The sequence below is a fragment of the Danio aesculapii genome, chromosome 2, assembly GCF_903798145.1.
Source record: "Danio aesculapii chromosome 2, fDanAes4.1, whole genome shotgun sequence".
NCBI lineage: Eukaryota > Metazoa > Chordata > Actinopteri > Cypriniformes > Danionidae > Danio > Danio aesculapii.
In genome coordinates, this window is record NC_079436.1 from 24,496,600 (window position 1) to 24,510,044 (window position 13,445).

Here is a 13,445-nt window from a genome sequence, read left to right on the forward strand (position 1 = left end):
GTAGTACTTATAAATAAAAGCATAATAATAAAACTTTTTTGTTCAACATTTCCATATATGATTGTCTAACACTGCTTGCGCTCTCTCCATAGATTCAAACTCCCCACAGAGCTCCTCACCCTGCTCCAGCTCTCCAAACTCACCCATCCCTCAAAGCCGACCGAGTTCTCTTCACGTTTTGGGATCCAAGATTGGCCTGCGCTACAGCAAAGCAGGCCGCTGCAAATCCAGCAACAGCATTCCTCCGTCTCCCCTGGCCTGCAACCCCTCCTCACAGCCTCTCTCCCCTCAGTGTTCTCCATCCTCCCTCGCCGGGCCTCCCAAAAGCCTCCACTCCTTTCACAACAAGATGATGTCTCCTCCGACCATCGTGAGACAAACTGTGTGTCCCCGCAGCACAGAATCGCCCCGATCGCCGCTCCTCAACAGAGTTCAGTCATCGGAAAGGCTCTCTGGTGCTCAATATGGAGACAAAAGGTCATTTCCTTCTCCAAGACACACCATGGAGTCTCCTCAAAGTGAAGCCGATGAGTTTGAGTCTCAATCTCCTGACATCGCCTCAGGTTTCGTGTGCGTCGGCGATCATGCTAGACAAGGGTTATACATGTCCGGTCAGCGAGTGAGGGAATCCAGCGGTTTGGTTATGAGGAAACTGAACTTGTGCGAGAGACGGGATTCGTTTAAAAAACAAGAGGCCGTTCAAGAAGTCAGCTTCGATGACTCTGATGATAAAGAGCTCACAACTTCTACGCCAACTCATTCACGCTTCAAAGTGTCTTGGATCAGCGAAACGCAGGGTGAAGGAGACTCCGAGACTTCAGGGAGAAAGACGGATGAGGTTGGATCCAAGCGACAAGAACAAAAGAAACACAACGATGGGTGTTAGCCTTAGATATGTCCAAAAAACTGTGAGACTGTGATGTACGGGTGCTTCCATGATCAGAAATTGCAAGTCGGAAGTCTTTTAGGATCATTTCTTCATAGATTAGAAGTCGTTCACCTTGAGAAATGTCTTTTTGGTGGAGTGTTCGCCCAGAAAGGAAAGTTCTGACATCATTTACTCATCCTTTTGTCGTTCCAAAGCTACTTTGTTTTTATTTTTCTCGGGTTTAATGTGGTTTCGGACACCATTGACTTGAAACAAAGCCTCATTCATACAGCCACAATCATACAGTGATTGATTACTTAAAGTGAGTTCAAGTTGGCTTTACTTAAAAAGAGAGTAAACTAGTTTGAAACTAGTTAAGTTGACTTAATTTTTACTATTATGTACATTTACTTAATAATTATAAGGCAATGGGTTTGCTCACTTTTTAGAATAAAGTCAGTCACACTTTACAATAATGTTCCATTAATGTATTTATTAACAAAAACTAATAATAAACAACCTGTACAGCAATTATTAATCGTAGTTTTGGACTTACTAAAATCCACATTTATATCTATTAGCATTAGTTAATGCATTGTAAATTAACATGAACTTACAATGAACAACTGTATTTCCATTACTAAACACTGTAATGTATTGTACATGGTTTGGTCATGTTAGTAAACGCATCAACTAACATGAACTAATGGAACATGATTGTAAATCGAGGCCATAAATATCCACCAATTGCCCTTTACAGTGTACATGTTTGGAGTGACATCACGATGAGCGCATGATGACATCATTTAAAAGAAACGTAGGCGGACTATCACTTTTAAAATCTGTTTTATCATCAGGTAACGTTTGTAGATTTTGAACGATTTTATTTATTACGTTTGTTTTATACGAGACGGAAATGGAAAGGTCATGCAGTTGGATCGCTTTTTGAGAATTTGCACACGTGTGGTCCTGCTGAGGTTCAGTTTTCATTCTATTATCGCAGAAATATCGTCATATATGGTCTAATGCAATTTAGTTTTACGTTGCCTTCGTTTTCATTGCGTTCAGTCGGTCATATCCACTATATTCCAGCACCTAAATGATTTGCAAGCCATTCAGCCAGTTTTGGCACTGTAGTGTATCATGTTTACCTTTTTCTCTGTATATGGGAAGAACAAGAAGACTTAGGAATGCGGATCTGGTATATGTTGTAGCAGTGTTGTGCAACATTTGACCGATGTAACCTTTAACAAATGGTGGTTTTTCTGTCTTTCAGTGTTTTGGTTGTGTAACTAGTGGAAGTGTCTCTCGAATCCACACAACAGCCTTATGGTTGTGGTTTTGTGACTACCCGATATAAACGCCATCGTTCTAATCCGTACAATAGCCTTCTGCAGTGTTGCTTGTTTGGTTACACAGATATGATTCGGTTATGTGTAACGTGAGCTTTCTATGTAATGGTTTGCTTAAGCGGGTTTGTTCGTCAAAACGAAAGACATCCAGATATTAGAGATAAAGTTGAGAGTTATAACTTGCACTCCCAGTCTAACTTGTCGGTCTCTATTTTCGTAAGTGCGACACTATTTCCTCGAGTTCACATACTACCTTCATTTTCTTCTGTATGGTACTGTTGTTGCTTTTTTAAGTTGTGTGTGTGGTTTACACAGGCTGATTTAAAGGACTCCACAAGATCCTACACTCTATACTAAATCCACTCACACTCAACTGTATTTGTAAAGTTTGGACTTAACCGTGATTAAATGTGTACATACTTGCTAATGATCGTATTTCAGTGGTGTCACTTCTTTTCCTGTTATGACTGTGAATGTTTTTCCTACTAGAGACTGTTGCGAGCTTAACAGGATAGTTCACTCAAAAATGCCCTCAACTTTATTGTGTTTTTATCAACAAGCATAATTCCTCAACATTGACTTGGTTTAATGTGTATAGCATGGTTGATAACAATATGAAGCAAAAAAAATGACACGTTATATGTATGTACGCACAAACAAACACACATTTATGAACATACAGTGCTCAGTTTAATTAAGTACACTTCATTTTGAAAATGAATGTTTTTCTCCATTTCTCAGTGAATATAAGCAATGTAATTTGATGGATTTAAACAAAACAGATTTATGAAACAGATATATTTATTAAAATAATATTTTAGTCACCAAACATCTTTAGATACTGAAAGATATTACAATTAAATTCAAGCAAAATATTGATAAAAACAACAACAAAAATTACAACCTACAAAATTTTAACTAAAATTTAATTTTATTTCTTCTTAATTTTCAACTTTCATTTAATTTTTTTTTTTTATATAGCAATTTTTCTATAACATACATTTGGGTGTACTAGTTTTTGGACCGTTATCGTAAATTATGTTGTTAGATGAGCTCCAGATTTGGCTTCAGTACTGACTAATCTAATGTATATGCACAAATATAATATTTTATAGCTTCCTATTAAAAATATGGATTTGTGAGGGGTGTACTTAAATATATGCTGAGCACTGTATATATATATATATATGCATAGAGAAACCTGTAAGTATATAAGTATAAAAGGAAAAAAACTATATGCATAATGTCAGAGACGTACATAAATGAAAAAAGTGTCTAATAAAATGATTGTAGAACATATCAAACAGAAAAAAAAAAATAGTTTGCTGTCACCTATGACTTCAAAAAACATCTAAATCGTTTCTCCTACGTCATTATATTAAATCACTGGTTTTAATAATAGAGATCAAATTATCATGTATTTGGTTCCAGTGAAGAATTGTTGAAATCTTTGCTCTGTTAGTTAAGGCAGTGGATTGCTCTAGTCTAGAGATGCCCAAACTGGGCTCGCGGGCCAATGTTGGCCCTTGGTAATCTTTAATTTAGCCGGCCATCCAGTCTTAGAAGAGAGGTAGTTTTTTGGTAGTTTGTTTTATTGTTGAGCTACAAAACAGCAAACTGAAATTAAAGATTTCAACCAAATGTTGTAGATGAATCAGATTTTTTTTTAAAATACACCGTCGCTGATTGATAGAAGACAATGCAGAGGCAGGTGCAGCTTTACTAGTGTATTCGCCATTGATCTACATTGTGTTTAAAAAGGAATTATGTTTTTATTGTAATAAGTTCATTCATAAAATGTAAAAAAAAATTCTATTGCATTATTTAATGATTAAATATATTTATTAATAATGTTAAATAAATTAGGAAATTACCCATGGCAACTTTAATGTAATAACTAATGTTCCTAATGCCCCAGTTAAGTGAAGGGAACACTATTGCAGTGGGTGCCATCTTTCGAATGAGACGTTAAAGCGAGGTCCTGACTCTCTGTGGTCATTAAAAATCCCATGGCACTTCTTGTAAAAAGTAAGAGTGTATCCCCGGTGTCCTGGCCAAATTCCTTCTCAGCCCTTAACCGTCATGGACTCCCAATCATCCCCATCCACTGACTTGGCTCTATCACCGTCTCTCCACATCCCCAATTGGTGGTGTGTGGTGAGTGCACTGGCACCGTTGTCCTGTGGCTGCCGTCGGATCAACCAAGTAGATGCTGTGTTGTGGAGAAACCCCCCTAATGATTGTGAAGTGTTTTGGGTGTATGGCCATACATGATAAATGTGCTATATAAATACACACATTACATTACATAATAAACTCTCAAAAAAACACAAGTTGTTCAACCTACTTATGCAAAATGAGCTTAACACAATTCTTGACTTTTTGTGGCAACTTAATTGTTGATTTGTGTTGAAACAACCTAAATAAATTCTGTGGAACCCTGCATTTTTTACAGTGCAGTTTGGTATATTTACCTTCGACCCATGACCATCAATCAGGTTTGGTTTTTGGTCCTTCATAAGAAAAAGTTTGGGCACCCCTGCTTTAGTTGAACAATATCTATTCCAGAGATGTCCAAAGTTACCTTTCACATGGTCCAAACCTGTTTAAGTTTCTTTTCTTCTGTTAAACACAAGAGAAGATATTTTAAAGAATGTTGGAAACCAGTCAACATCGACCCCCATAGTATTTCCCCCCTACTGTGGAAGTCAGTGACTATCAGTTTCCAACATTGTTTAAAATAAATTTTTATGTTTGTTTCAGAAAGAAAAAATCTCTATGAAATCACTTAAGGGTGAGTAAAGGATTAATTTTTGTATGAAGTCTATGCTCACCGAGGATTGGTTAATCAATAAAACTGTAAAAACTTTATTTTAATAATAATAATTCTTTACATTTATATAGCGCTTTTCTGGACACTCAAAGCACTTTACACAGTGGGGGAATCTCCTCATCCACCACCAGTGTGCAGCATCAACCGGGATGACGCGACGGTAGCCATATTGCGCCAGACCGCACACCAGCTGATTGGTGGAGAGGAGACAGGGTGATGAAGCCAATTATGATATAGGGATGGTTAGGAATCCGCAATAGACAGAGGCCAGTGGGCAAATTTGGCCATGATGCCGGAGTTAAACCCTCCATTTAATTTTTTTTTTATTAGATTTTAGCATTTTTTAAATAAGATTTTAAAACATTAATGTTTTCGTAAACACAATGAACTGATTTTTTTGTTTGTTTTTATTAGTTCAAATGAATATTTATTTAGGTGTGACTTTTTAACATTCTGTAAGGGGTCTACAGATGAGAAGTTTCACATTTACAGTAATGTTTATTAATGTCCAATGAATAAACTAAACCAAATATTTATCTTTTAAATCGATTAATAATATATAAAAAAGCCTGTTGACCCACGTTTTTAAAGATTTGAATTAATTTTAGATATTTTAGTTACGTGTATTTAGCATTGGTTTTATGCTATTGACATGCTGGTGGAAAAAAACAATAAAAGCCCCGGTACTATCAAGTTTAGTGTCCTTTTGGAAGAAAAGCAAAGGTTGTCTTTCTTTTTTTGATCACTTGTAGGTCTACATTTTTATGAACGGGTTTACAGTGCCTCGTCTAACCACAGCGGGATGGCGCAATTGGCACTGCAAGAACAGGGCTTCGTGCGAGATTTTCTCTTTCGGGCGTGTTCGGCTCATTCCGCTATTTTCCGTCCCGCTTTCACTAGTTCTCACGCAGTCCTGCTCGCTCGCGTCGTGCTGTGCTGGAAAATGGCAGTTCGGCAAGTTGAAAAGATTCGTACGGAATGAAAAGGAAAAAGAAATCAAGCCTTTACGCTGCCGAGAGAGTAGAGGGCTGCTAAAACCGAGACCAGCAGTGCTAAGATCGCACATTTAATCAGCACGTACTCGCGAAAGAAAACCGTCAAAGCCTTTGCAGCGACTTGCCACGGGTAAGTTTTCCCAAGTTTTGCACATTGCGTTACTGTACTCTAGCAAGCTGGAAGGCTAGCTAGCAGTGTACAAAAGAAGGAAATGGTGGAAAAGGGACGACGTGTGTCGATTTTACGTGAAACACGCGGACTTGTAAGCTTCTAAAGCCAATGTTATGTTTCTGTGGAAGATTTCGGAAAAGCCGTTTGCTGTTTTTTCCGAGTTTAACGGACGACAGAAATGTGCAGAGCTGAAATGCGTTGGTTTGTGCGATGTACGAGCACGTTCGGCTTTAAAACCCTGCAGGATCTTCAGCGCGTGATAACAGCTGAGCTCGCATAATTCTCTAATTAATTATGATGCAAACTTAACTTTTTAGTAAATTTAGACGGTTCTGAGTTTTAAGGGTTTGGTTCTGTCATTGCGTATGTTCGCTATATATGTTTCACATTATCAGTTCAGTTTTGCGATGGTGGATGTTCATTATATACATGCATATATTTCTAGTATATAGCATTTTCACTGTCTCGGAGCGAGTTTCTTGCTCGATTGTGCTTCGAGTGGAAGTGACTGGGAAAACTCGGAGTGGAGCAGGAGTGAGGATTGAAGGCTAGCTCGCTTCATTCCACTGACTCCACTTTTATGTAGCTTGAAGCTGAAGCATTTTTTTTGTTGTTGTTTTTTCTTCAGAGACTATATATTCACAGGTTAAATGCGTGTTATAGATATTAATGTGACGTTTGTACAGAATTTATTGAGTACGAGTTAGAGACAGGAGCTGAGTGATAAGACATGATGTACCTAAATGTGCGTTAAACACATACTCGGCAGTCTACATGTTTTTTTTGCCTCAATACAAACATACATGGCTAATGTCACACGATATTTAACAAAAGATACAATTAAACGTGGCTCTGAATACATTTATAATCTGTATATCCTGCATTTTGCTTCCTGAATTGTGAATTGGTGGCTGGTGGAGTTATTGTAGTCTTTATAGGACACTTTTTAAGTTTGTAAAACTTTGAACACATGAATTTGGCATGTTACTAATAAGAAACTACTTGGATGGAAGTAAATTTACTTTATTTTCTTCTGAGAATTGCTCATTCACATCACCCCTTATGAATAATAACAAATGTTAAATTATTCAATTGTTAATAATCAGTATGGCAAAAATTACATTTTAACTAGATTAAAGCCATGGTTAATTAATTTTATAGTGAGAGATGTACAGTTGAAGTCAGAATTATTAGCCCCCCTGTTTATTTTTTTTCCCAATTTCCGTTTAACGGAGAGAAGATTTGTTCGCATTTCTAAACATAATAGTTTTAATAACTCATTTCTAATAACTGATTTATTTTATCTTTACCTTGCTGACAGCCCATGATATTTGACTAGATATTTTTCAAGAGACAGCTTAGCATTTTAAGAATAACTAGATTAATTAGGTTAACTATGCAGGCTAGGGTATTTATTGTATAACAATGGTCTGTTCTGTAGACTGTCAGAAAAAATATATAGCTTAAAGGGGCTAATAATTTTTACCTTAAAATGGTTCATAAGAAATTAAGCAGAATTATTTTATTCTAGCTGAAATAAAACAAATAAGACTTTCTCCAGAAGAAAAAATATTATCAGACATACTGTGAAAATTTCCTTACTCTATTAAACATCATTTGGGAGATATTTTAAAAAGCAATAAAAATTCAAAGGGGGGCTAATAATTCTGACTTCAACTGTATACATTTCATCTAGGGCTGGGCGATATGGCAAAAAATGCAATCTTGATAATTATTTTCTATATTCAACGATAACTATATTTATTTCAATATAAGTTGTTAACGCTTCTAGATTTAAAAGAGTATCCCAACAATGACTGAAGCCAAAAATTAGAGGGTCCATTAAATGGCACATTTCCGTCTATTAGATCAATATAGAGTAAAATAAAGTCCAAAGCTTATCATTGTTATTGACATAAATTTTATCGCAGTTTGATATAATATTGTTTATCGGTTCAGCCCTAATTTCATCAAGTTGACTTTTTCACTTTAGAGGTCAAACGGAAAGCAACAAACCTCTCTCTAGTGACCTTTTGAGGATTTATCCAATTATTTAGTGTCGTTTTAAACAACACACAGACAGTCATTTTGAACTAAATAATTTGTATGCATTTTGCTAGGTTAATTTACACAACAGTGCATTTTGCAGGATTTGGAAATGTATTTTTACATGCATTATTAAAAATCCTGCACTTCATTTTTTCATTTTTTATAATTTCCTGCTCTTAGATAGTTTACTCAAAAATAAAAGTTTACTCCCTGTTTACCCACCCAAATATGATTCCAAACCTTTATGAATTTATTTATTCTGTTTAACACAAAAGGAGGTATATTTTGACTAATCTTGGAAACCTGTATGCATCGAATAGTAGGACAAATAATGTCTTTTAAAAGTAATACATCTGAAAATACAGAAAACACCTTCTGAAAAAATAAGTTCAGCAGAAGAAAGAAGCTTTTGGAACAAGGATGAGTAAATTATGGCATAATTTAATTGTTTTTTCTTTTTTATAATTATTCTTTTAGGGGCTTTTCACCTTTATTGGTATATCACAGTGGAGATTTTATAGACAGGAAAGTTTAGGGAGCAGATATAGGGGAATAATCGGCAAAAGACCTCGAACCTGGAATTGAACTCTGGTCGCTGTGAGCACCTGGATGCTATGAGTCGACACACTAACCAATAGGCTATTGGCGCAGACAAAATATTCCTTTAAATGCAAGTCATAACATAGAGAAATAAATCTGTTGCTTCATTTTTTTAGCTTTAGGTTGTAGCTTAATGTTATTAAAATTTCTACAACAAGGAACTTAAAGTAATGTTAAAACTCAAATGATTAGTACATGCAAAATCAGAAAAGTAGTCCTGCCCCCAAACTAACACCATTGGTTGAGCCAGTGTTGATGTGTTGGACTGGTCAAGAAGCTCAAACAAACAGAGCGATGTTTTGAAAGCACCATAGTGTTTACACTTTTCATGGGAATGAGCATGCAAATGGCTTGCTCATAGTTGAATGCACATTTTCATGAGAACACATTTCAAGCTAAAGAAATTTATACACTTGATCTTTAATTAGCAACATCGTCCTTAAATGAACCATGCCATATATCCAGAGGGTATTTTCTGTATGCTGTTCCTTCAGTCCTTCACGCTTCATGCTTAAAAAGAACATATTGTTTAGAGATCACTGTCTGTCACCAGACTCATGGGAATTAGTCAAGGCAATTTAACCAAAGAAATAAAAATAAATAAATGACAGAGAAAATTTATTACATAAGCTTTGTCATTGTTTTCATGCTTAGCATTTCAAAAAGTACACATTTATTAATTCTGGAGTATCCAATCCATAGATTAAACTCTTACCTTGGTAGCCTGAGGCTGAAGACATGCACAGAATCATCCTGAACAGAATCCATTCCTCTGCTGTTTAAAAGATCCAAACAGTTTGTCATAATCCTGATCCAGTAAATATTTGACTTTGCGTTGCTTGTTAAACATTTAAAACCTCACACAAGCATGAATATATTCCTATTATAGCAAGAAAAAAGTTATGCATTGCAGAAAAAAGTCTAGTTTAAAGGTTTGGGGTTTGATCACTGCCTAGAAACATTTTCTAATATTAGAACGTTTGCTTGATTTGCCCCAGCTTCTCTGGTGATTCTCGAGCACATGGCCATATGCTGCCCAATAGGAAGCCAGGATTACCTTTTCCCTTCTGTAGCAACAGTGAGTTTCCTGCCTCGATTCATTAATTATTTTGTGCTCTGCCTTGGTCACAGTGTTTTGCAAACTGCTCTGCTCAGCTCAGACTGAAGAAAGGGGAGGAAAGGATGCTTGCAAATCTGTCAGCCGTCTTCCAGCAATTGAAGCCGTGTGATTGACTTTAAAGATGAAGATTTCTCTCTGCAGAACTTTTAGACTCAGAATGGACCTTTTCTTTTTTCCTGAATGAGTTGACTGAACTACAGTAGCAGTAGCGTTGCACGAAGTACTTTAGTTATAATGATGAAAAGGCGGAAAGGGGGATGACGTATTTCGGTGGGGGTGTTTCGGTGGTGTGAGGACTGCGGGCTGTGGTTGGGTATGTCAGTGCCACGTGTCTGCGCTTGCACCTCTCTTTTCCACACAGAGGATGTCGGACTGAGACCTTAGTGCGCTTGGTCAAAGTGGGGTGAGTTTTGCCCTGTGTTGCTTATAAACACTTTGACGTTGTTTATTCGTTTGCAATGTTTCCACTGCGTCTGTAAAGCGTTAATTTGCCACTTTCATGTTATTTGACCATAAGCCCCTAGTTTGAAGGTGCGCATGCGCATGGGAAAAAAAGAATGTTGTATTTTTTCGTTCATATGTTCAACATGCAAGTGATGCTTTAACAAAATCAAATTGGATGCTTAGACAAGTATGGACTTTATATTGAGTGAATCTGAAACTTGAGTGGTCCACCAACACCCGTCCTCAGCTGTGACAAATTTTACACTGTTACCTTTTTGGAGAATTTGCTGAAATTAAAGTATTTGGTCGGTTACTGTGAGATTACGAGTGCTGTTATCTCTAGTTCTTCTTTTTTCGAGGTAAGTAAGTATGGTAGCTTGTTTCTCGGTTGAGATTATGGTTTCTAAAATGTACTTGGTCTTACAGAATGACTTCATGTTTTCTTGGCATGACGCATTTATTAGCTGCATCACGCACTTTAAAAGTTGATTTTAGTCTGATTATTCGAATCGTTTGTAAATAGTCAGAATAAAATTGAATCTGTTTTATTTATTTTTTTAAGTCAGATGATCTGATAATGTGTTTGGAGCTCGTCCAGCATGTGTAATCGAGGTACAATTGGTCTCGGCGATGTGCACTTTCTCACAGAGGTGACGCACAACCTGTTTTAAAGCCTTCGAATGTATTATAACACATTCTGTCATATGTACTTGGACTGAGGTAAAGGCTGTAACTTGACTACGCAATCTGTTACTCGATTCTAACTGCTCATGTAATTGTACTGATTAAATTGTAATTGTATGTTTTGAATATGAGTATTTTGCTCTTAACATGCTCCTGTCTTTTATTCCCTATACAGTCATCACATTACACTGGGGGAGGATCACATCTTGAGAGGGAATGTTGAGCAACCTGCTATAAGACGACACCAGCTGATTTGGCAAAAGATTTCTGTGAAGGACTTCGTTTTTGTTCTTTTCTCTTCCGGTGCCTCAGTGAGCATGCTGCATTCCCTCTGTTCCATCATTTGGTTGAACCGCGGGTTCAAGTTGAGGAAAGTGGCCTGTTCGGCCAACACCGGCCAGGTCTAAGCCATTCCCACTGCGCATGCCTGCCCACGAGCTCTGGTTAGTAGTGCTTAGATTTTATTGAAACGTCCAACGGTACGACATCAATCGCACCCTCAAAGTTTGTTCCCCACTTTGAAGCTCTTCGGCCTGAGGTGATTGTCATTTCTCACTCTGAAAATGGCTGCGGATGGCTTCCAGTACAGATCCATCTACTCCTACCGTAAGGACTGGGAGGATGACATTGACCTTGAACCTGGTGATATCCTGACGGTGGACAAAGGGTCTCTGCTCTCACTGGGCATCAAAGAGGGCGACGAGCAGCACCCTGAATGCATCGGCTGGATCTTGGGCTTTAATGAGCGAACCAAACAGAGGGGAGACTTTCCGGGGACGTACGTGCAGTATGTGGGACCTGTGAAAATGTCAGCGCCGTACTGCCAGCCTCGTTCTCAGAGACCGCTTCCTGCTGTTCCCAGACCTGAGCCAACAGCCTCCTCGCAGGGTAAGACTGGTGGCTTTTAGTTTGTTGACCAATGACTGACTTGCTTAATATGTGCTCATAAGATGTCACAACCTGTTTTGTTTCGGGGACTGACTGATGTTCTTTTTAAATCAGACTCAGATCTCTTAGGCTGCATTTATACTTCATGCTTCAATTCAGATTTTTTTCCTCCCATGTGGGACAGATCGGATATGGCCAATGTACGTGTAAGCAGGAAAATGCTGGATTCCGATTTACTCAAATTAGATTCAGGCCTTGTTATAATGTGGACATTTATCCGATATGAATCGGATCTGTGCCCTCGTGTCTGCAGTGTAAGCAGGTAGATCAGATTTTTATCTGTCAATGCGAGTCACGCATCGTTAAAAACCATAGTGAATGACGTCAACTCTGCTGAAGTCTGTTCCGAAATGAAAGCATCAGAGTCCCAAACCTTAAATCTCATACACGAGGACTAAAAAAGCTTTATATAATTTATAAACGTTTTATTGTCATGTAGCACAAGTAAAAGCATGCTAGCGAGAGAGCACAACATCCACTACGTAACCAATATAAACTTATATAAAACTGTTGCATACATCATGTGCATAAATTCCATGGACATTACATTAAGATGCCTACTGGTTTAAAAAGGCCTAGATTAAAAGAAGATGGCCAAATGAAAACTTTTCTGTCATAAAGTATTGTAAAACAACTTGTCAAAAATAATTAAAAAAATGAAACCCTGCGAACAGATTAAATACAGGAATGGAGAAAAGAGCGTTCTTTTATTATTAGCTATCAGTTAGCGCCCGCTCTGTTTTTTGTTGTTGTTGTTTTTCTCCTCCTGGTCATTGCATCTTTGCTGTCTACAGTGTAAATGCAGACAATCGGATACGAGTCACTTTTAAAAGATGAGGTAAGCAGGTCATCAAAAAAATCAGATACAGTCACAAAATCAGAATCGACCAATAAGATCTGCAGTGTAAATGCAGCATTATAATAGACCCTTTTCACAGTCTTTGACGTGTCTCCACAGTTATTGATTTTTATAATATAGCAGTTTTTTTTACATAAAAAAAGTTCTGTATACATGTACAAGAAACACAAGCTCCTACAAAGTTGTCTAGTGTTTTTGTTTTCCAAAATTCAAGTTTGGTGAACTCTGACCAAGGCTCCACAATGTATGAAAATAAATTCCGTATCAGGATATGAGTTTGCACAGTTGTCACATGATTGCGCAGACTGAGATTTAATTAAGTATTCTCTACAAGCTTTGGAGTGATGTTCAGCATTTAAGGCTGATTTATACTTCTGTGTCGAGTGATCGGTGTGACCCATGGCGCCTGCCTTGTGCGTAGTCTTGCATTTATACTTGTGCGTGCTGTTTGTGTTGCTCTGCAATAACACTTCCGAAACGTTAGCTGGCAGTAGGTTTTTATGTTCCTCTGTGTCAAGTTT

The 13,445-nt window shown here is 37.4% G+C and overlaps 2 protein-coding genes across 4 annotated transcripts in view; both read left to right on the forward strand.

The window, feature by feature from the left end:
• Positions 1-2,650, forward strand: part of mast3a (microtubule associated serine/threonine kinase 3a) — a 50,434-nt gene extending 47,784 nt beyond the window's left edge. For all 3 annotated transcript variants that reach the window (XM_056475737.1, XM_056475753.1, XM_056475746.1), the window contains exon 26: positions 93-2,650. In XM_056475737.1, coding sequence (XP_056331712.1) covers positions 93-886 — 794 coding nt within the window. In that variant the 3' untranslated portion in view covers positions 887-2,650. The remainder of the gene's footprint in view (positions 1-92) is intronic.
• Positions 2,651-5,945: 3,295 nt separating this feature from the next.
• pik3r2 (phosphoinositide-3-kinase, regulatory subunit 2 (beta)) overlaps positions 5,946-13,445 on the forward strand; it is a 58,472-nt gene continuing 50,972 nt past the window's right edge. The window contains exons 1-2 of the mRNA XM_056475763.1: positions 5,946-6,178; positions 11,293-12,005. Coding sequence (XP_056331738.1) covers positions 11,681-12,005 — 325 coding nt within the window. The 5' untranslated portion in view covers positions 5,946-6,178; positions 11,293-11,680. The remainder of the gene's footprint in view (positions 6,179-11,292; positions 12,006-13,445) is intronic.